Source organism: Varanus komodoensis, unplaced genomic scaffold, assembly GCF_004798865.1.
Source record: "Varanus komodoensis strain SLA01 unplaced genomic scaffold, ASM479886v1 scaffold38, whole genome shotgun sequence".
NCBI lineage: Eukaryota > Metazoa > Chordata > Lepidosauria > Squamata > Varanidae > Varanus > Varanus komodoensis.
Genome location: NW_025335909.1, coordinates 3,790,008 through 3,811,743, shown reverse-complemented (window position 1 = coordinate 3,811,743; position 21,736 = coordinate 3,790,008). Strand labels below are relative to the sequence as shown.

The 21,736-nt window shown below is 51.1% G+C and overlaps 2 protein-coding genes across 11 annotated transcripts in view; both read left to right on the top strand.

The window, feature by feature from the left end:
* ULK1 (unc-51 like autophagy activating kinase 1) overlaps positions 1 to 11,894 on the top strand; it is an 85,560-nt gene extending 73,666 nt beyond the window's left edge. For 9 of the 10 annotated variants that reach the window (XM_044440873.1, XM_044440872.1, XM_044440880.1 and 6 more), the window contains 3 exons: positions 2,439 to 2,596; positions 3,842 to 3,977; positions 5,122 to 9,547. In XM_044440873.1, coding sequence (XP_044296808.1) covers positions 2,439 to 2,596; positions 3,842 to 3,977; positions 5,122 to 5,177 — 350 coding nt within the window. In that variant the 3' untranslated portion in view covers positions 5,178 to 9,547. Of the gene's footprint in view, positions 1 to 2,438; positions 2,597 to 3,841; positions 3,978 to 5,121; positions 9,548 to 11,815 lie in introns of those variants that run through there. The other variant, XM_044440876.1, reaches the window with a different exon arrangement.
* A 3,174-nt stretch (positions 11,895 to 15,068) lies between these two features.
* Positions 15,069 to 21,116, top strand: PUS1 (pseudouridine synthase 1). The gene is made up of 6 exons (XM_044440894.1): positions 15,069 to 15,298; positions 15,736 to 15,951; positions 16,707 to 16,844; positions 17,784 to 17,886; positions 18,511 to 19,211; positions 20,467 to 21,116. The coding sequence occupies exons 1-6, from the start codon at positions 15,203 to 15,205 to the stop codon at positions 20,512 to 20,514; spliced, it is 1,302 nt and encodes a 433-aa protein (XP_044296829.1). The 5' UTR covers positions 15,069 to 15,202; the 3' UTR covers positions 20,515 to 21,116.
* Positions 21,117 to 21,736: the final 620 nt, after the last annotated feature.

Here is a 21,736-nt window from a genome sequence, read left to right as displayed (position 1 = left end):
CCCTCCCCCCCAGCTGATGGGGTGCACTTTTCAGTCGAGCCCCAGGGTTTTGAAGGCCTTGGATTCTGGCCGCTGCCTGCTCTGAACTTCTGGGCTGTACAGGAGCCTGGAGAAAGAAGAGAAGCAATGGGCAGATCTGCCTCACAGTCCTCAAACAGTTCAGGAGTAGTTGTGCCCTCCAGGTTTTGGAGAGCTTCTGGCAAAGACACCTCCTGCTTCTCAGCCTCCTCACTAAACTGCAAATCATAGAATTCAGTGCACAAGGACGGAGAGAATCCCTGGCACTCCAGCAGGGGCAAAGCAACAATCTCTGCAGTGTAGGAATCGCCTAAGCAAACGGCAAAATTTTCCTGCCCTGCACACGTCGACCTGCTAGACGTAGTTCTGGAGGGCCCTGTTTGAGCCAAGAACATTGCTGGTGGCCCCATTTTCTGAGCAAGTAGGCGATCCCTTTGACCTGGAGTGTTGGAGCCTGAAAACTGAATTGCTTTCAGTAGAGGGACCACGGGAGTGAAACGCTGAGCTTGACTGCAAAGAGGAGCTTGCCCACTGCATCGCGCATGGTGTGCAAGGAGCCGCAGGCTCCGTGGGAGCGTGCTTAGGTAGGAGACTTAGGAAAGGGGATACGAAGGCGCACACTTTTGCTCTCTCCTCCCTGAGCTCCTGGGGAAGTGCCTCCCAGCAGGGAAGGGCTCCTGGGATAAGGCAGTCCTCTCCTTTCCCAACCTCTGCCTCCCATTGCAGCCCGCAGTGCTGTGGAAGCAGAGCTGGGCAAACATGTTAGGTCGGTCTGCTTCCTGTGTACCCGTTTCCCTCTGCAGCAAGGGACTACGCTCTCTGGCTTCGCGTTCTCTTGGCTCCGAAATCCAAATGCCACAGCAGGCTTCCAGATGCATTCAGCTTCCCAGTCTGGAATACACGTTGCCTGATCCAAGTGTCTCAGCACATAGCTATGTGCGGGGGATTAATGATAATTAATGTGGGCGCAACTTAATAATTACATGTTGTGCCGGAGCTGTTAATAATGCAGTCACTCAGCGAGCTGAATCACCCATTGCTTGGTGAGGGGTTGTGACGAAAGGTGGTGAAGGAAAATGGTGACCTATTAAAAGCATGGCATTTGTGCAGTCGTATTTCTTGAATTAACTTGCTTCAGAAAGCCATTTTTCGGTTTATCAAATTTACAAAGCAACCTTCACACTTCACATTGAAAATCTGCCTGCGATGTTTTAAACGCAGCAGCTGAAGTGACGCTGTTCCACGAATAAAATTAGAAATGGCTTGAGGGGTGTTTAAGCTCTGTAAATAAAAAGGTTGCCTAGAAACTTATCAGACAGGGCACTTGACATGAAAACTTTCTAGGGAAGGTATTGCATACATGGGAATATGCCACCACGGAAAACGCTCTCATTCCTACTTCACCTAAAAAGAATTCAGAGAAGGCCTTCCAGAGACCTTAGCAAATTTGTATGTATTAAATTTTTATCCTGCCTTCCGTTCAAGATGCTCAAGGCAGTGTATGTGATCCTTTTCTTCTCCAGCTCCCATTTAACCCTCACAGCAACTCTGTAAGTTAGGTTTGGCTGAGAGATACAGGGTCCATTCACACGTAACAGCGGCAGATCGTGGCTTAATTAACCTACAATTAGCTGTGCCGCACACTAGGTGTGTCCCAGTGCCATTTTGAATATTTTCTAGTCAGGGTTGCTGTGTGATGCCTGAACTCAGAGACAATAGGTTAATTTTGGGTTAAACTACCCACAGATAACCTAACTGCTCAGTGTAGCTTATCTGAGTAGCTTAACCCATAATTAACCTATAGAGTCTAGGTTCGGGTGTCCCATAGCAACTCATGCCTGGCCTAATCACAGGCTGAACATTCAAAATGGCCATGGGATGCGCCCAGCGCACACTTTGTGACAAATCATAGGCTGTTCAACCCATGATTTCCTGCCACAGCATGTAAGCAAGGTCAGTGTGGAGGTGTGACTCTGGGCCTACCCAGTTCTTGTTGGATTCTCTAGCCCAGGGCTGGAGAAGCTTTGGGCCTACAGACGTGGGGGATCCAACTCTCATTGCCCTCCCAACCAGCAAGGTTAACGGCCAGGGGTGCTGGGAATGGTAGTCAACAATATCTGGAGTGACACAGCTCCCTTCCTGCTGTGACTGCTGTTGTGCAGTGACGATACAGAAGCCGCTTCCAATGGCTGGTTTTCCAAGCTTTTCCTCCGTGCTTGGTGAAATATCGGCCAGTCTGTTGAAATGCCGGACTCGAGTGTCTCCATCCAAGGCCGGGAAAGCCCTTGCTAAACATGCTGCTGAGAGGGAGGGCGATGGAGCAGGTGGGACAACCAGCAGTGTGTGGCTGAGGAGTGGCATGAGATGGAGGGGCTGCAGCCTGGCACGGGGGGCTCACCCGCTTCGCTCCTCTTGGCCAGTTGTGAAGAAGCTCAACGATCTCTACAAGTCCAGCGTGTCCTCCTGCCACTGCCTGAACCTGAGGCTGCAGAGATGGTTCTTGGACAAGCAGAAGCTGATGGATCGCATCAACAGCATCACAGCGGAGAAGCTCATCTTCAGCCACGCCGTGCAAATGGTAGGGAAGGCTCTTCCGGCTCCCGTGGGCTCCCTCTCCCTCCCTGCACTGTGTGTGGTGCTCGAGTGTGGTGGCATTTGCGGAGTCGTAGGGGGAAACGCAGCAGCACCCAACCGCCAGCTCCCCGTGGGGAGGGCATGCAGACCTGGAGAGGATGCTGGCAGAAGGTCATCAGTGCCCTCCTCGATCTTCAGCCATTGGGCACTTATGGGGCTTCCAAAGAGAAAGGGGAGTGCACCACCCTCTGGGGCAAAGGACTTGTGTGGGGCACGTCCCCTCGGTGGGGCAGAGGCCTCTAGCTCAGTAACACATTCGTTCGTTCGTTCGTTCATTCATTCATTCATTCATTTATTTTAAAATATTTCTGTGCCGCCCCCATCGCAACAAAGCCTCGGGGCGGCTCACAAAGGATACATAAATACATAAATAACAACAATATAACAATTTTTAAAAAATGGTTTAAAAACCTTCTGGCAACGCATCCCATGGTAGGAGGCCCAGCTGCACTCCTGGGCAACTCCAGGGGCCTGGTAGCCAGGAAAGACCTCTCCTTGCAGCCCTGAGGACGGCTGGCGGTTGGACCACACTGTTCCACCCTCTGGTTTGCCTTCAGGGGGGTTGCTCTGCCTCAGGGTCCTCTGGAAGGTGGCACATCCAGGATGCATGTATTTTAGGGATGCTCCACCTTTCTGCTGAAACGTGGGGGTGGAGGCAGCTGAACGCCAAGGGCCCAGAAAAGCCTCAACCGGTGCATTCCAGGCTGGAAAGATTCCCCAGATGTTCTGAGCAAGACTGGTGGTGCTGGTGGGCTTGTCCCCCATCTTCAGCCAGCCACGCCCCTCAATTCAGGTTGTCCTCGGCCTCCTTTCTAGCTGCCATCCTAGATCCAAGTCTTAAATTTTACTCCTTTCCGAGGTCCAAAGTCTAGGGGGGGGGGGACTTCCTTGGAACACTCCACAGTATCAGACTCTGCTTTTGGAAGGTTCCACTGCTCATTTTCTGGCCTAAGCAATGGAGAACATGTGTAAGGGATGCTGCCCTGGTTGAGCACGGACAGCGGATGCCTCCCATGATGAGGATGGGTCGGCACCTAGCCATTCTTCGGGCACCTGCAGCTGTCTTGAGTGCAGGATGGGGCCCGTCTTCGCCTGCCGGTGAATCCAGTGCACCAAGAAGACACCCAGCAGCAGCAGCAGCAGCAGCAGGATGACCTGTGAAGGTGTCTGTCTCTCTCCCTCTCTCCAGGTTCAAGCGGCAGCACTGGACGAGATGTTCCATCACCGGGAAGACTGTGTGCAGAGATACCACAAGGCACTGCTGCTGATGGAGGGACTCCTGAACGTCATCACGGAGCAAGGGGACATCGAGAACATCAATAAATGTAAGGGCCACACCTGCTTGGTCTCAGCAAGGTCCTCCCCAGGAGAGGCCAGGCCAAACCGCTGTCCCACAGACAAAGTTAGAGAAGTCTATTTACCCCCGCTGGCTTGGGGCTTCGTTGTTGCTTTGGGTTTCTCCTTGTGTCGCTTGAGTGTCCCAGTGCCAGGCCCTCTACATGATTACTCGGAGGTAAGCCTCTTGGGTTCAAGGGGCTTACTCCCAAGTTAAGAGACACAAGGATTTTGACCTAACCGTGTATTTCTAAGGCAAGGTTGTGGGTACCATTTCAGAAGAGGCGCTCTCTCCCGCCGGAGGAGGCTGGGATGCCTTTTCTAGGAGGAAACCTGCTTTGCATGTCTCGTTCCTTGAAAACTGTTGTTCAGCCTATTCATTGATGAACGGACTAAGATTTCTTTATTGGGTGGCCCTGGGACTTCTGGCAACAGGTGGAATCCAAGCGGTGGATTTTGCTGCTGTTCCAGATACGTCACCTGAGGTTGGGGGTCCACCCTGCCTCATGGGAGGGCTGGCCCTGCTTTGGCACATACAGCATGATCATGATCACACTGCATTTATTTCCCACCTTTTTCCTCTTGCAAGGAACCCAACTTAGAATGGTTTAAAGCCGGAAGGTTTCTAAAAAGTCTGAGTGGGTGTTAGAAAGGAGAAAAACACAGAATAGGGACTCCACAAAGCTTTTGTGGAATCTGGAAGCCTCTTTTGTTTTCTTATCATTGGCTAAAGAGCCAGCTTACATGTTCATGGCTTTTTAAAGGCAGCCTGCCAAAACCTGGTACCCTCCAGGTGTGCTGGACTGTACCTTGCATTATTCTGAGTCCATTTCAGAAATCTTCTAGCTAAAGGAGAATGCAGGGGAAGCAGGACATGAGCAAGAGGTGGGGGCCAAGGAGAAAGTCCAGGGAAACCTGTTCTTCTAAATTCAGAAGCAAAATCAGATCTTGTTGCTGCGAAATGCAGAGCATTTTGGCAAGTATGTAAGGTTATTGGTCACGGCATTTCAACTTGTAATATGTAATTGTTCAGCTTACACACACACACACACACACGTTATCAATACTGCAATTGCTGCAGTGAGGAGGAATGGCAAAAAAACTCCTCTTCCACATGCATTTTTCTTGCTCCAGGTAAAGTCTGTGTCGAACGCAGGTTATCGGCCTTGCTTTCAGGGATCTGTGCATGAAGAAAGCCGGCGTGCTGGTCCTGCAGGTGGATTCCCCCTTCCATCTCTGACGTGCCTGCCAGCAAGAAGACGAAACCTGTTCCAGCAGGCCCCCGTGGCGACAGATCCCTTGGATGGCTCCGACGGGTTCCCTCTTCGGCATGATTCAAGGAGACCTTCCCCCAGTTTGGAGCGCCAACCTCTCCCCTGCCTCCCTCCTCAGGGACACGAGCAGGGACGGCCGCAGTCCTTTTGCCGCAATACAAACTGAGGAGAAAGCAGAGGACCAGTCAGGGAAGGCCTGCGTTTTACTTCCCTGGATGATACTTCCTTGTGCATGATGTGCATTTTTGGAGGAAAGGACCGCCACCCGACCAGCGTTGTCCCAAGAGCTGGAGACACGACACGCTTCCCTGCTGGCAGTGGATCTACTGGGTGCTCCTGCTCTCGGAGTGAAGACCCTGTCTCTTCCGGAAGGGGACGCCGTTGGTTAGGAGGAATGCCACTCTCCAGTCTAGGCCAGTCATATCCTCGACCCCATTTGCCAATAGCCAATCTCTCAGGAGCCTTCTGCAGCACTGTGTCCCCGTTCGCGCTCTCCAGCATCTGCCTAAGCCTCTCACAGCTCACTGCATGGGAAGAGAAGCAGCGGTCCTCCAGCCGTGGGGAGACGCCCCGCGCTCACCGTGGCTTGAGCAGCCGTGGCTTCTATCCCTCCGTAGCGATGTTGGAAAGAAGACTTCAGGGAGCCTCACCTGCGTGATGAACGGGGACGAGCGGGTGTTGGGGAAAGAGGCAGTTCTATGTTTACTCTGTGGACTTAGACAGAACTGTAGAAGAACCTTGCAAAGCGTCTTTAGGTAAAAGCAAATTGGAACAGGAAACAAATGGACTCCGGGCCATATTGTAGTGGCCACAAGAAGCCAAAATCCTCTAGATGGACGATTTTCTACGCCCCACGAGGGGGTCACGAAGTAGATGCATGCCTATAGCCCTTTCTTGCGAATGCGTCTGAGCTGTTTTGGGCTGTTGGCTAGATTAAATAAATTCCGTCTCCCTCTCACCCCTGGTGGGGGTGAGGATGGGAAATGAGAAAGAACACACACACACACACACACACACACACACACACACGCTTTGCGAAACAAAAGGAGCACTTTATGGACAAATTGAACTTGAACTTCCGGGCACTGAGTTATCCTGCAGTGTTCCAGAAACGTCATAACTTATAGGAATGCTGTTTTCCTCGCCTTCTACCACCTCTGGTTCCTAGTTTGCTGATATGTTGTTCTTCGTTTGTTTGGTTGTTGGGTGGTTGTTTTCTTCTTTTTTTTAAAGAAATTGCACTACAAGTGTGTACGCGTGTTTGTGCATATATATATTAATATATATTAGTAGATTTAATATGTATTAATATCTATATGAGATAATGTATAGTGTATTTGTATGTGTTTTTAACTGTACTGTATCTTATGCTTGTGAGGAGAGAAAAGAAACAATCACACAGTCCCTGTTCTCCAGGACAAGCACCACTAGCTTGAAAAGGGTCCGGCTTCAGAATTATTTGCTTTACCTTTTGCTATCTTTCATTTTGCTCTTTTACGTGGGCACACCACTAGGACTTTTGGAGAGCTCAAGGACAAGGCTTTGACGTCAGGCATGCATACAAGAGTTAGACATTCATTGTTGTCTTTTCCATTTTAGGGTTTTTTATATAAAACACATCAGTTTTCTAGCGGCCCCTTTTATCGGTTGACCATCCTCCCCTCGCCTGTATTTTTAACTAAGTAGCCAAAAAGAACGGAGGGTTGTAGGACGTGTTTCCTTCGCGCGGTTTTTGTGTGTGCGTATTTGGGCTGGGGGTGTTATGACGCTGGTCAAATGTGTGAGAGATGGACCCGAGGGCTACCTTTCCGTGTTAGTTTTGTACATGTGCGTGTCCGAGTGTGCGTGTGTGCACGTTTTTCGTTTTTTAATAGAATGGATCCAACTTACAGCAGTATTTTGTCTGTGCTAGGCTAGAAAACCTGGATTTCAGGATTAATTTTTTTCATTTTTGTTTTTAGAAGAATGGGTCATGTATATTTATTTGCACGCCATGGGCTGAGACTTCACTTATTTTCCGACCTGCTTGTGTGTACGTTCCCCTTTCCTTTTTCAAAAATATGCAAGGAGCAACCCGACTGTCTTGGAAACCAGTTTCGTGGCTTCTGGCAAGAGGTCTTCTGGTGCCAGAAAAAACACACATGATTCTGTGAAATTAAGAACCACGTTCGTGACATCAGCACAGTGGCTGTGATCTTCGCGCCCTTCTTTCAGGGCCTGCCGCTGCAGCCACTCTGTTGTGCCTCAGACGTGTGCGAAGAAGAACAGTTCGGTGGCCTAGGGAATGCCAACAGCGTGTAACAGCGCTTCATAGAGAATTGTCGGTTGTGCTTGCAGCAAGCGTGTTCCGATTTGGACTTGGCCAGTGGGAAATGGCTGTGTTCTTGGTGGCTGTGTCTGTATGGAAAGACGGCAACACAGCACAACTGGTGTCTTGCTTTTGTTCAACACTGACACACTATGACAATGTATGGGGTTCGGGAGGCCAAGTGAGCCAGTCCAGATGTTCGGGGCTGCATCTCCCATTGATTCTAGCCTGCGTGGCCAGTGTGCTGTACGACAAAACATCTGGAAGGCCACAAATAGTCCACCCCTTTGTTATACTTTGTTTCCAGTGCTGGGTCTGTTTTTACATATTCTCCAGGTCCTTTATTTTCCCCCTTGATGCGAAAGCCATGACCACTGCTCCCCACGCTGGAAATTTCAAGTGCCCCCGCTCGGTTTTGTGCCGATTGTCGATTTTATGAGTTTGAGTCATTTGTTTTCAATGTGCATCCGTTTGTATACGAGTCCAGCAACAAATTTGCAGGGAAATTGGTTTTTGGGGGCACACAGGGGTGCCCTCTTGGCTTTCTTGTCCTTGTAAAAGGAGAGGGGAAGCTCTCTTCAAAGCGAAATGGTACTTGCCACCACAGTCTTAGGAAGCCCTTAAATTACAATTAACCAGATGTTGCCCCATGAATCACGGTGCCATTTCTGTTCAGTCAAAAGACTTTCAAGTCCACGAGCCACGGTGACAGGTTGTGTAAATGCTGCTACCTGGCACGTGTACCTTGTGATTGGACTTTCAGTAGGGCTTCTATTTAATCGGGATGTGTGCACGGAAAGGAAGCACGGGAGACCGGGAATGCCGCTCCAAATCAAACTGAATCCGTGAGCCTGGCAGAGAGGAAAGCGCTTCCTTCCCTGGAGGCCAGTGTGACCTTGGCCAGGCCATGCGCTTCAACGTGGCATTCCCAATTTCCCCAAAGGCTCACCCCCCCAAGTCCGCTTGGGTGCTCTGCTTCATTTCCCCGTTCCCTGCATTTTAACTGGTGGTGGATCCCAGTGGGGGCTGCCTTCTGGACTCCCACCGTGCCACAGAGTCCCCTTGCACCCGAAGCATTGCCGGGCATCAGAAACAGCACCCATCGCCGGGCAAGCTCGCCCTCATGATGAGCACCGATGTAGCAGAAAGCTCGCCACCTCCTGGGGCCGTTGCTGCCCTCATCCCAACAAAACGTGCTTCCTGCATCCCCGAACACGGCTCATTTCCTAGCTAGCGAGACCAGTAGGTTTGCTCCCAGATCAGCAGGGGGGCCTCCCTCCTCCCCATCCCTGTAAGAACATGGCCTAAAGCCACGTGTTGAACGCAGCTGTAGCATTTGGCCAGCTCCGCACGGACTTTCTAGCTGTACTTAGTTACTTGAATGTATCACAGTTGTCCCACATCCGACCCAGTCATTGCTCCAAAAAAGAATAGATGCTATACGGTTTACAGAACTTCAACCTATAAATATAATCTCAATACTTGAAATATAGCCACTGTGCTTGGATGAAAAAATAAGACAAGGAATATTTGCCATTGTGTTGGCATTTTTTATTCTATTTTATTTTCCCCCAATCTAACTGCATGTAGCATGAAACGTTGGGCCTTTTTTTTTTTTTGGTGGAAAGCTAGTATATTTATTGCTTTGTAAAGTAAACAATAGAAAAGTTTGAAAAACGAGGAGGTGGGGAAAAGAAATCCAAGCGGAAGTGGCTATTCTAATCTATTCACTATTGTTCAATGGATTTGTTACTGTTTCAGCGTTTTGTATGTAGTGTCTTAAACTAGATTTCAAGAAACCTCAACCTATTAATGTGTATGTTGACAGTCGTGAGAGAGCTGTTCCGTCTCCACATGGTTATGCTTGATAACTGTCATTTTTAAAAAAGAAAAGACGATGTGTCATGTGTTTTCATTTTTGTTCTTGCTTTAAATTGTATAACGCTGACTTAAGGAAATAAATTGATTTGTAATTGTTGTTTCTTCCTACGCTCTTCTTCAGAGGTCACTGTCATGGCCCTCTGCTGTTTCAGAGCTGGAAATGGTAGCTGGGCAGATGGGGACACCTGTTCGCATGGCTTTTCTCCCTCGGGGCCACGGGGCCAAGGCGTGTGGGCTTGGAGTCCGTGCTGGCTGCGGGGTTTGGGGGGATCATGGGCAAGGCGTTCTCATCCACCAGCGAGTCTCCTTCGTCGCTTCCTCATCCTTTCTCATCGGTTGCTTGCTGTGATGGATCAAGTCACTCTCTGGTGGGCCAGAGCAAGGTGGAAGCAAAGAAGCAGGTGGCAGAGGTGAAGAGGCAGGTTTGTGGGCCCCTCCTGGGGGGAGAGGCCTTGGCTGTCTGTCCATCCGTCTGTCCATCCATCTATCGATTGATTGCATCTGTATGCTGCCGCATAGCCAAAGGCTTTCTGGGCAGCTCACAGTGCAATATAAAGATATTTAGAAAACAGAGAGAAATAAATAATGATAAACCATCATAAAATTAAAATCCAATATAAATACAACCATATAAATAGGTTGCATTTATATTACGGTTGCCCGGCTATGCCTCTCCTTGGCACCCCCTTAATGATGCGGTCTTAATGGTCAGAGCCAACCGAGCCTCCCTACCGTTGGAAGTGCATGGCTGTGGTGCCACCACGGCAAAGGCGCTGTCCTGCCAGTGTATGCAAGAGGTTCTCTGGGGCGGATCAAACATTCGGGACCATGCAGTTGAGATCTGGGGGTTGCCTGCCTTGGCCCGTGGTTCTCTGGGTGAAGCAGCAAGACTGCTTTATTTCAAAAGGCACACGGGAGCTTGTAACACCATTTCTGAGTGCTTTCTTCTTCTGAGGCTGGCTTTGCCTGCGTTTGCGTTATTTTTCGGTCCTCTTTGTTCTGATGCCGTCATTTGCCTGTGAACTGCATGCAGGACCGTGTAGGTCAAAACACAGCAAGCTGGAAAAAGGCCAGATGGAAAAAAGCAGGCCAGCCGTGGCCGCTTCAGTTTTCAGGGTCCAAGAATGGCCTGCCATTGTGCAGCCGGGGTTTTAAAATTCCCCAGTCTTTTCTGGGAGAATTGCAGGAAGTGATTCTTCCTGCTCGTACATATGCGTATAAGAGGGATCAGGCTTAACGAACCCTCTCCCCTTATTCTGAACTGCACTGGGGAGGGTTGAATGTTGCTATTTTTAGCAGTCCTTGACGTCAGACTTCTTTTAAACGTTCATGATTTATCTTGTAATGCATCAACTACAGCCAGCTTTGCTGTGTGGTGGGAGGAAGGTGAGAATGATGCTGCAGGAAGGGTTTCAAACACAATGACCCTCGCAGGGGTACACACGCACGCACGCACACTTTTTCCTGTTTGTTTCAGCTGGCAAAATACCCTGAGAGCCAAGGGCACCAGCCCAAACCTTTTAACCCAAATCTCCTTGGCCTTACAGTTTTGTTTTGGATTGCTTGTGGATTTTGCTAAATTTGGCAACCCCCCAATCTGTTGCCGCCGAGAACCATTCGGGCTAAGCAGGCGACGCCAGCATGGGTGGGACGGAAGCCTGACGAAGAAGGATGCCAGTCTTGAGTATCCTAATTTTAGCTTGTATGTCAATAGGACGTGCATTGATGGGGTGCAGAGTGTGGGAAAGCATCGCCCAAAGGAGTTTTGACTGCAGACTCGCTTCTACCTCACAAGCCAAAGGATGACAGGAGCCTGTCCAAAGTGGTGCCGGTCTTTTTAGCCCTGGGTTCTAATGTGCGCCAGGCAGAAAGCTTCCAGGTCAAGCTTAGCACATGCTCCAAAGGGACCTCTTTGCAATCTCCCTGCACCAATTGCTACCTCCAATTGCTCCAGGGATGCTTTGGGCTGAAGGTGAGGAGCTTTGGGGCTCCCTTAAGGAAGGAGGGTAGGATCAGGGCTGGGCCCAGCTCCAGGTTCTTGAGGCCCCTGGGCAAGGCTTCCTCCAGAGGCCCCTTCCTCTTGCAGTCCATGTTCTCACCTCCATAATCGCCTTCCTCCATGGCTTGTTGCCTGGAGCAGAAGGAGAGGCAGGGAAGAAGCCAGCTGCAATGCAGGAGAGAAGGAACACCTCCAGCAGAATGCAGAACCTCAGCAAGCGCCTGATTACACCTCTTAAAGCCAGCCCTGGATGGGATGAAATGAATCTATAAACTCACGCAGAAGAGACTGGAGAGACACATACAGGGAAGGGTGCCTGAATTTCTGTCCTCTGTTATGTGCATCCCGTTTCTTTCCTTTTTGCAGGAGATCTTCCCAGCTGCATAGGAGGGTGAGGAGGCAGAAACGATCGGGGGAAATGCTGTTCCGTAGTCCATGATCCAACATGTCTGTCTGTGTTTTGCGAACATCTTGAAAAATGTTGACTTTAGCCATTCAGAAGAGCAATCCTGAAACTGGAAGTAAATTTATCACCTCTACCAGCACATTATTATTACTGTCACTAATATTTTTTCCTGGCAGCACTAAGAAGGCAAACATGAAAGCTGCGCAAGGTCACAGAGCTGCCATTTGCATTCAGGCCCAATGCTTTGGAGAAGCTCTAGCTGTGCTACTCAAGCCAATTCTTGCTCGCTACAGAAATAATTTTCTCCCTTCTAAAGGTGGGTAGGGCTTACATATCCTGTAACCACTAGGTAACATTACTCTATGTGGCTTCTACTGACTGTTTAACTTAGGGCCCACCTAGAATTAATCTCTGGGCCAAATTTTAATCGAATGACCGGTAGGCTTCCCTTTATTCTGTTCTCTGCCTCACACCAGATTGGTGCTGTGCTCCAAGTAACTACTGGATGTTACGTGGGTGCCCATGTTTTGAAAAAGCACTATAAAATGTGTTGTAAGCCGCCCCGAGGCTTCGGCAAGGGGCGGCATAGAAATATAATAATAATAATAATAATAATAATAATAATAATAAAATGGGTGCTCAGCCATATCTGTGGCTTTGCTCCATTAGTCCTCAGGGCAACCTGATCACCCCTTAAGTGCCTAGCAGAATTGGGTTGAATGAAGGCTGTGATCCTATACATGCACTGAATTCTGGGGTTACTTCTGAGCGGGCATGCCAAGGATGATGCGGTCAGCCTGCACAGCCCTCCACCCAGCCTGCCTGTCCCAGGACCGTTACAATATCCCACCTGCGGCTTTGGGGCTTTAGGATTTCGCGGGTGGTCCTCGTTGTCTTTCTGTGACTTCGGGTTCTGACGGATGGGCGCTCTCTGCTGCCCTCTGCTGCCCTGTTGAGGCAACTTTGGGAAAGGAGACGCACCCAGAAGAGCCTTCAGGTGCCTCCACAGGGTGAGAACATCCTGAGCTTTCTTGGCCTCGTGCGCACCGTGCGCTCGAGCCCCACAGCTTCTGGGGGCTCCTGCTGCGATCGGCCTCTGCTTTTCTGCCTCGGCCGCAGCGCTGCCCAACACTGCATTTAAGGAGCCCACAGCCTGGCCTCCTCCACCAGCCCAGGCAACCTTCCTCCAAAGCCGGTGCCTTCCAGATGCTTTGAATGACACCTCCATTGTCTTGGGTCTTTGGCTGCGCTGGCTGAGGCTGGTGGAAATTATAACTTTGGAGAGCATCAGGCTGGGGGAAGGCTGATGGGTGATGGGCAAGACCTGGGCCCAGCTCAGGGCAACTGATTAAAGACCCAGCAGGATGGGAGCGGAGCAAAAGCGTCGTCCTGCTGAGAAGATTAGCCTGCACTGATCTACCTATGACACAGGCTGCAATTAGAATGAAAGAAGCGAACTCCCAGCATTTCAAGCAGAATTGAGATTAGGGGAGAGAACTGCCTAAGCACTGGGCCTGCTGTTTTATACGAGGGCAGCGGCTTTTTTAGGCAAGTTTCGGGGGGGCAATAAAATTGGAAAGCAGCATGCAGAGTCTACCTGTCTGGCCTAAGCGAGGAGGGTGCCCATCAAATTCAGTCAGTGGTGAAATTGGCCTCGTGGAACCACTGCGTCGAGGGAGCCCGTGACTTCCGAGTCTGCCACACCAAGGGACACATTCATGCTTCACAGGCAGGTGTTTTGTGCTGAATCTCCAGTCTGGAAATGTGCCAGAGCATGAATTGTCCAGTTCCAAGTGGGCTCGAAAAGCAACGCCACGGGTCTCAAGGGAGACGGCCATATCCACCCCTCCAAGTGCTCCGAGGAAGCCAAAGTGGTTTGATTGGCAATTCCAGCTGAAGTAGAAACCTGCAGGTGATAAGGTAGACGCGTCTTGGCTGGCAAGTATTCTGGTGCTGGGCTGGGTACCCGTAGGCATGTGCAGGGTTTCTTTACCTCCACAAGAAAGTGGGTTTTCACAGAGGTCTACAAAGGTGCTCCCCGATAGAACTCCTTTCCTTTGCATGAGAATCAGCAATGCCATGAAAGTGTTGAACATGAGACCTGAGAACTGAGACCCCAAACCTGCAGGTAGCTGTGTGTATCCAAACAAGGAGCCACAAGGCTGTCTATTTTTCATCTCCACCTGGAACAGGGCTTTTGTAAAGCAGAGGGATCTTCGATGCCCATGAAAAGCCAAGGCACCCCCTCAAATGCCATGCATTGCAACATAGAACAGTACCTTGTTACTGGGAAACTCCATTTCCCACCAGCTGTGTGGGGATTGTGGCTAAACTCGGAAGAGGGAAGTCTTGCGGGGAGGGTGTGACATCCCTGTTCATAAAGAAGTGGCTTTATGAGCAGCATTGTCCAAGCAGAGATCTGCTCTCTGTGGGGTGTCCCCCTTACAGAATCAATTCTCCAAAGAGGTTTGCCTGGCACCTATATTGCTATTTCTGGACAGGAGGCAGAGACCGCTTTTCATGCAGGCATTTTAGGGGTCAATCCTATGCAGGTTTAGACAGCTAAAAAACCCTACAACTCCCAACATATCCCAGCCAGCCACAGCTTGGTACTTTCCCACGAGCACTCGAAACATAGCAAATAAAATGAATTCCTAAAAGAAATAACCAAGGCCGGTTTAATTAAGGCTGGGGATGGTGGGAGTTGTAGTCCGCCACGTCCGCAGGGCTCCGGGTGTGAGGGGGTGGGCTCGTCCCCGTCATCAGCCCGAACGTTCTAGGCGAGGTGGGGGTGCCAAAAATAAAAGGTGGGAGGGCAATTCATCCGATGTGCAGATCTAAGGCGAAAATCAAATGCCAACCTTTTTTGAGGCATCCGTTTGCAAAGCGCGGGGGGCGCAGAGGAATGTGGGGGGGCAGACCAGGGAAGGGGAGTCCCCCCCCACCCGCGCGCTGCGCCTGCAACGCGCGCGCCTTTGCAGCCGGCCCGCCCGGCCGGGCCCTCCTTGGGAGGAGCGCGCGATTCCCTCCCGGCGCTTCCGCGGAAGGTTGTTCCTCGCCGGCCACCGTAGGGGAAGCGGATTCCTACCCCCCCCCCCCTCCGCCGCCGCGCCGCGCCGCCTCCTCTGCCTCACGTGGTCCCGGGTTGAGCCGCTCCAGCCGGTGGCCGCGGCGTTGGCGGTGCGGCCCCGCGCGAGCGCAGCCCCGCCGGAGCCCGCGGGAAGGGGCCTTCCTTCTGCACGGCGACGCCGCCCCTGCTCCCCGTGCTTCTTCGCACGCTCGCTCTTCTCCTCGCTGGGAAGGGGACCGTGGCTGCAGGCGGGCGGTGCGTGTCGCGGAGCCCTGGCATGCCCGTCTTCGGGGCCGGGTCGAGGCTCCTGCGGCTGGCTCCCGAGCCCCTCCAGAGAGCGGCCGGCGGCTGGTGGACGAGTGGAGTTGGCCGTGTAGGTACCATCGTCGTTAATGGCGTTGCTGCAGTGCCCGAGAGTCAAGGCTCCTATGGCCGCCGTTCGCTCCGCGGGAAGAGCGCGCCGCTGGAGCGTTTGCTTGTGCTTTCCGACGAACAGTGGTTTCCTGTGACTTGCAGCATCTCGAAACAGTGGTTCGTGCCAACCGGGCAAGATTGAAGCATGTTCTTAGATCCTGGCTTGTTCTTCCAACTGTCCTTGAACCACAGTTCACTTAGTTTGGGCATTGCAGTGGACTGTGGTTTGTTCTGGGGTGGAAATAGATGCTTCTGATGACTTCTGATACTTGTATGTGGGGAGGAGAGGGGAAGTACCCAGGGCTCGTAGCAGGAAACCGTGGCTTCCCGTTACAGGGGAACTAGCCCTCTATGTCACTTGCCCTGCCTCAATCCTAAACCTTCCCCGCTTTGCAGAACCTCTTCCAGTGTCTTTCCATGGCTGAGGACCTGAGAATCACAGCCAGCAGCCCATCCAAGATGCCGAAAAACAGGGAAGAGGAGGAGAATGGACATGAGCCGAAACGGTTCAAGGCCAGTGAGGAGAACGCTGAGGATGGGACAAAGAGGTTTCCAAAGAGGAAGATCGTGCTGCTGATGGCGTATTCGGGGAAGGGCTACCATGGGATGCAGGTGTGTCATCAGCTGTGGTGTTGATGGGGAGCTACACCCTGGTGAAATGCCATTGTGTTGTATGGGGGGGGGGGTTGAACTGGGTGTCCCCTTCCATCTGCCTCTGTGAGGTCTTGAAGTCTGGCTTCTGGGCGTGTTGGTTGCTAGTCCAGCAGATGGGCCTGAGGCCAGCATGGGGTTTGTCAGGAGGAGCTGCTCTGTAAAATGGGGCAAATCTGCAGTATGTATTATTTGTTTGCTTTCTATACCGCCCGCTGGCCAGATTGGCTCTCCGGGCAGTTTACAAGTATCCCCCTGTGACAGCCAGTGTGGCATAACGGTTTGGGAGCAGCGCTCGGGAGATCGGGGCTCAGCCGTGGAGGGCACTGGGTGACTGGGCCAGTTGCAGATTCTCAGCCTGACTCACTGGCTAGGAGTAGTCCTGCAGTTCCAGGGGGTGTTGCCAAAGGTTGTGTTACGCACACATTGATGTCCTTTGTTGATCTGGCTGATTTTTCCCTTTGGCCTTCTCTTCTTTCCCTTGCATGAGTTGGGCGGATTCGACCTCTCTAGCCTAGTGAGTGGGGAGGCGCTCCCTCTTTCTGCAGTCCTGCTCAGGATCACTTACTGAGCGTGGTTAGCCCAGTCAGCCTCATTCAACATCGCCTTCGGTGCTCAGCTCTGAGGTGGCTTTGGAATCCACCGCCTGGTCCCTTAACCACTGCTCAGTCTCCAGCTCTGCTCAGTTTTCTAAAAAGCATTTTTGCTCCTTCCAGCGCAATGTGGGGAACACCCAGTTCAAGACGATTGAGGATGACCTGGTGTCGGCCCTCATTCGTTCAGGGTGCATCCCAGAGAACCACGGCGAGGACATGAAGAAGATGTCTTTCCAGAGATGTGCCAGAACGGACAAGGTGATGTGCTTCAGCTTGGGTCTTTGTATTGTGTGGATGTAAGGGTGTAAGGGGGGGGGGGTTGGAGGGGGGGTGCAGGGGCTCTGGACACACAGTTGCACTTGCAGGCCAGCTACCTTTGGTGAACTGTGGGCCAGTGCAAATGCCAGGACGCTAGAAGGAAAGCATGTGGTATGCAAATAGCTGGGTGCCCTGCAGCCATCTTGCGGAGATTGGCTTGTTTTCCCATGTCACGTGTTTCCCTGGATTTCTGATTTCTTGGAGGGAGCCGTGAAGATCCACTCCAGGGATGGTAACATGCAGGCTGTCATCTGCCTGCCACACTTGGTGGTGGCAAATATATATGCCTTGCCAGGGAATGAAAGGGGTGTGTTGCAAGCTAAATCACACCCTTTTAGCAGTCTGTAGCTGCTATGGAATGCTAAGGGTCAAAATTGGCTTTTCAAGTGATCTACAATGGATTTTTCTGGTGTTCTGTAACAGCAACGGATGCTACTTTTTGCCTAAATACCACAATATTTTGAATTTTTTTCTGGGCCTGCAGGGGGGATGTTGGCTTGTTTGGGAGACAGAAAGTCTCCAGGCCTTCTGAATTTGCCCAGCCTTGACCTAGTCCAGTCCCCTGAAATGGGACACTCCCCACTGCAACACTTAGCTCTGCCTGAAAACTCCCAGGAGAGAAGGAACTGGTGCTGTTGTCCAGCTGCATTTCAGTGGTCAGGGATTTACTTCTGGATAACTCCAGGTTGCATATGCCTGTGCCAGTCTAACCAGGGGACTTTCCTGTATCCTGTGACTTGTCCCCTGTTCTGTTCATTGCAGCTTTCGGCAACTGCTGAGCTCCCTGAGGATCCTGTCTTAGGCTTTTGATTCAGAATTTCCGGTGGGTTTATTTCCTTCCTGCTGTCCATTTACTGGCCACCTGTTGTTAAACCGCAGGGTGTTTCCGCAGCTGGGCAGATAGTCTCTCTGAAGGTCTGGCTGATAGAAGATATCTTGAGAAAGATTAATGAGAATCTTCCTCCTCATATAAGAATTCTAGGTAAGTGTGCATATAATGGGGTCTTAGGCACGGGTCTGGATTGAGATCTCGTTCCCAGGCCTGCCCCGTCCCCCGCTCAGATAAGAGTTGCAGGGCATGGGCGAGGTGGGTCACTGGGGCACATGGGTGCTTTCCTCCATGGCATGGCAGCAATGACTGGCCCTTCCCCTTTTGGGAGCATTTCTTCCATTGCTCGTTCCGGGCAGATGGGGGGAGCCATCCCAGGCTGCTGTCCCACAGGTCAGGCTGGGAACAGGCGGAGTTGCAAGGCAGCATTCCGGTTGGGGAGGGCTGGCGAACAGAGTCATAGCAGACTTGGAAAAATGGGTTGGTTCCAATGCTCTTGTGAAGCGAATGCCTGCGGTTGATTCGGGCTCGATCCAGGCTTAGCTGCCCAGGGCGGGAAGGGCTCCATGCCAGCTGCCGGGTGTGTGGGCTTTCCTGCTCACCTCTCTGCTCCACCGCTCTTCCGGATATGAGGTTCTCCTGGCTGTGCGGCGAGGGGACTGCGAGCGATCATAGGAGGGGCACGGAAGTACGCTTCCATCGACACACTTGATCCAGCCTAACTCTGGACCCCAGTTATAACGTCGTTTGGGGGTTTTTCTTCCTCTTCAAATGTAGGGCTTAAACGAGTCACTGGAGGCTTCAACTCCAAGAACAAATGCGATGCCCGGACCTACTCGTATATGTTGCCGACATTCGCCTTCGCCCACAAAGACCGGGACCCTCAGGACAGCACCTACCACCTGAACGCGGAGACTTTGGCGGCTGTGAACAGCCTCTTGGCTTGCTACAGGGGCACTCACAACTTCCACAATTTTACCTCTCAGAAGGGGCCCAAGGACCCCAGTGCCAGGCGCTACATCATGGAGATGTATTGCGAGGCGCCCTTTGTGCGGGAAGGCCTGGAGTTCGCCGTCATCAAGGTGAAAGGGCAAAGCTTTATGATGCACCAGATCCGAAAGATGATCGGCCTGGTGGTCGCCATCATGAAAGGTTACGCCTCCGAATCCATCCTGGAAAGGAGCTGGGGAGAGGAGAAGGTGGACGTGCCCAAGGCGCCCGGGCTGGGCCTGGTGCTGGAGCGGGTCCACTTTGAGATGTACAACAAGCGCTTTGGGCACGACGGGCTCCATGAGGCCCTGGAGTGGCAAGAGGAGGAAGAGAAGGTCGCGGCCTTCAAGGAGCAACACATCTACCCCACAATCATCAGGACGGAGAAGGAGGAGAGATCCATGGCCACCTGGCTGGAAACACTCTCCAACCACGACTTCAACTCCACCGCCTCCAAGTTGCAGGGGGACAACAACGCGGCTTCAAAGGTAACGCAGGAGAAAAGTACCGCTCAAAACGGCCCTTGTCCCTGGATTGCGTTTCCCCGGGGCTCTGAGCACCCTTTGCCCTCAGTGCTCCTGCCTTTGGGTTACCTGCTCCTAACACGGTCCACCTGTTCTCCACGAAATCTTCCTGTGCACAGGAAAACAACCCGGAGCCCGGTGGCACCTTCGCAGCCTTCTGGCCCTGCTCAGCCTGGTGTCTCCAGATTTGTTAGACTGCAGCCGGTGGCCAAGCAGGCTGGGAATTATGAGACTTGCATTCCTGCACAACTGGAGGGTGGCTGAGTGCTGGGAAGGAAAGAAGCAGATATTCTTGCTAGGCTTTTCAGGGCCAGGTGAGGGTCGGGAAACAGGTTTAGACACAGAGATGGCAGAGGAGGGAGAAGTCTTGATGTTTTCAGGCCGACTGTGGGAACAAACAGGGTTTGGAAATGCAGGAACGGGCATGGGAGAGGAGTGAGATGAGCCCAGGATGGTCCCTGAAGCAGTCTTTTGGTTTCTGTGCTTTTAGATCAATGGCTGCACTTCACAGATTTACCTTGCTGCCGGGTTTCACCTTGTCTTTTTAAATTTTGTGCTGTGTTTAAAACTCGTTGCATTGTGTCGTGTTGCATATTATGGTTTTAATTCTTGTGAGCTGCGTGGATCAGTGCGATGAAGGAGGGAGAATAAATAGATGCTTCCAGAGTTAGAGTTAACCTTTTGGCTTAGCCCTTCCCATGCCTGTGGGAGGAGTTATCCATAATTGTGTCATCCTGAGTCAAAATGAACCCTGCTCACGGGTGGGAAGCAAGCAGATTTATGGGCTGGGATGGGCCAAGTGGCAGCAGCAGGCAGTTTAAATGATATCTCCCAACTTTCCGGACCATTGCCTGTGGTGGGTAAGGATGAAGGGGACTGAACGCCAAAGCAGCTGGAAGCCACCAGCTGTGATGGTTACAGCAGAGACCCCGACAAGCTGCTGTCACTTAGAGCGACACTGCAGCTCCAGTGGAGTGCTGCTATTATTATTGTTGATTTCTGAACCACTGCAATAGTTGAAGCTTTCTGGGCAGTTGACACCTGGATTATAGAAGGTCTGAGGCCTGGTCAAGCTTTCCAGTAGGAGGGCAGGGCAAGAACTGGGCAAGTCACGATCAAGAAGGGTAGAGGCAGCATGACGACCCGGTGGGACCACCAGCACTGACTGCCTTGTTGCCAAATGCCGCTGACTGTTGTAACCGCACCGTTCCCTTTTCAGAACGACCAGGCTGAGGGCAGTGATGGATGTGACGCCGACTCAGACTGACCCCAGATGGTTCCGGGTTGTGTTGACGTGTGCTTTAGTCCATGACAATCCAAGCATCTGCTGCCCAGTGAATCCGAGACCTCTCAAGCCCTGACTACGAGAGGAGGAAAAGCAGAGGCGGCCCTCGAAACAGGACACTTAATCCCCATGTGACTGCAGAGGGAAGGGAATTTCATCAGCGAATCATGCTTTCATTATGCTTGATAAAAGACTATTTTGTTTTTTTAAAAAATAGCTGAATAATGTTATTTTGCTACTTAAATATATGAGAGAAAATAATTATTAATCAGGCTTTCAGGGCAAGGGATTAATGGCATCTTTCCCCTATTGTATTTTTCTTGGTGGATCAAGTTTCTTGCTCTTCTTTTAGGCTTTCTTTGGCTTTGGGTTGGTCAAGGAAGAAGATGGAATTGCTCTGCCTATTCTCCAGTCTTCCAGAGGTGAAATAACACGAGAATTGATGTAAATTCTGATTGTGGCCTATCTGACTTTCTACCCCATTTCCTTTTTAAAATGACTTAATTTTCAGTTAGTGGACTTTTTAAAAAGAACCTCTCTGCTTTTTTAAATAAAATGAAATAAAAGCTTCACAGGGCATCATGCAGAAGAGTAAGCGCCATCTCTTTCTCGGGTATATGAAATAAAAGAGCTTGTGTCTGGTTGGTATGGCTCAGAAAAGATTAAGGTAGTTCCCCGGGCCATTAAAGAAAATCCTAAACCTGTGCTATCGTGGTACCCTTTATGAGGACAATTCAGTGGTCACAAAAAATGGGCATGCCTTCTCAGTCTCCGGAGAAGATCGCTGACATGCTGGGGGGGAGGTGGGCACAATCGTGGCCATCTCCCCCTCCCCAGCTTGACCGCAATGCAGAGTTTGCGACCTGCAGCAAAATTTTTATGACATTTCTGTTCGCGACCCGATTTGGTTGTGAACTGAGGTGTTTGTGAGCTGAGGTACCACTGTACTAAGTCATTTAAATCTTCATTTTTTGTCTCTGGCACATTTTGTAGTCTGAAGTAGTTAGATGCCTCGTCCATCTCCAATGTAGCCACTGAGTCCCATAATGCCTTGTTTGTCTGAGTTAAGTGTTGTATTTTGTTACTCATCTCTTTCGCCTTATCAATATTCTCAGTCTTGTCTTCCACCTCTTTTATTTTTTGTTCATTCTGCTCAGTTTTCTGTTGGATATCTGCAAATTTAGCATTTATAGCCTCAAAGTGA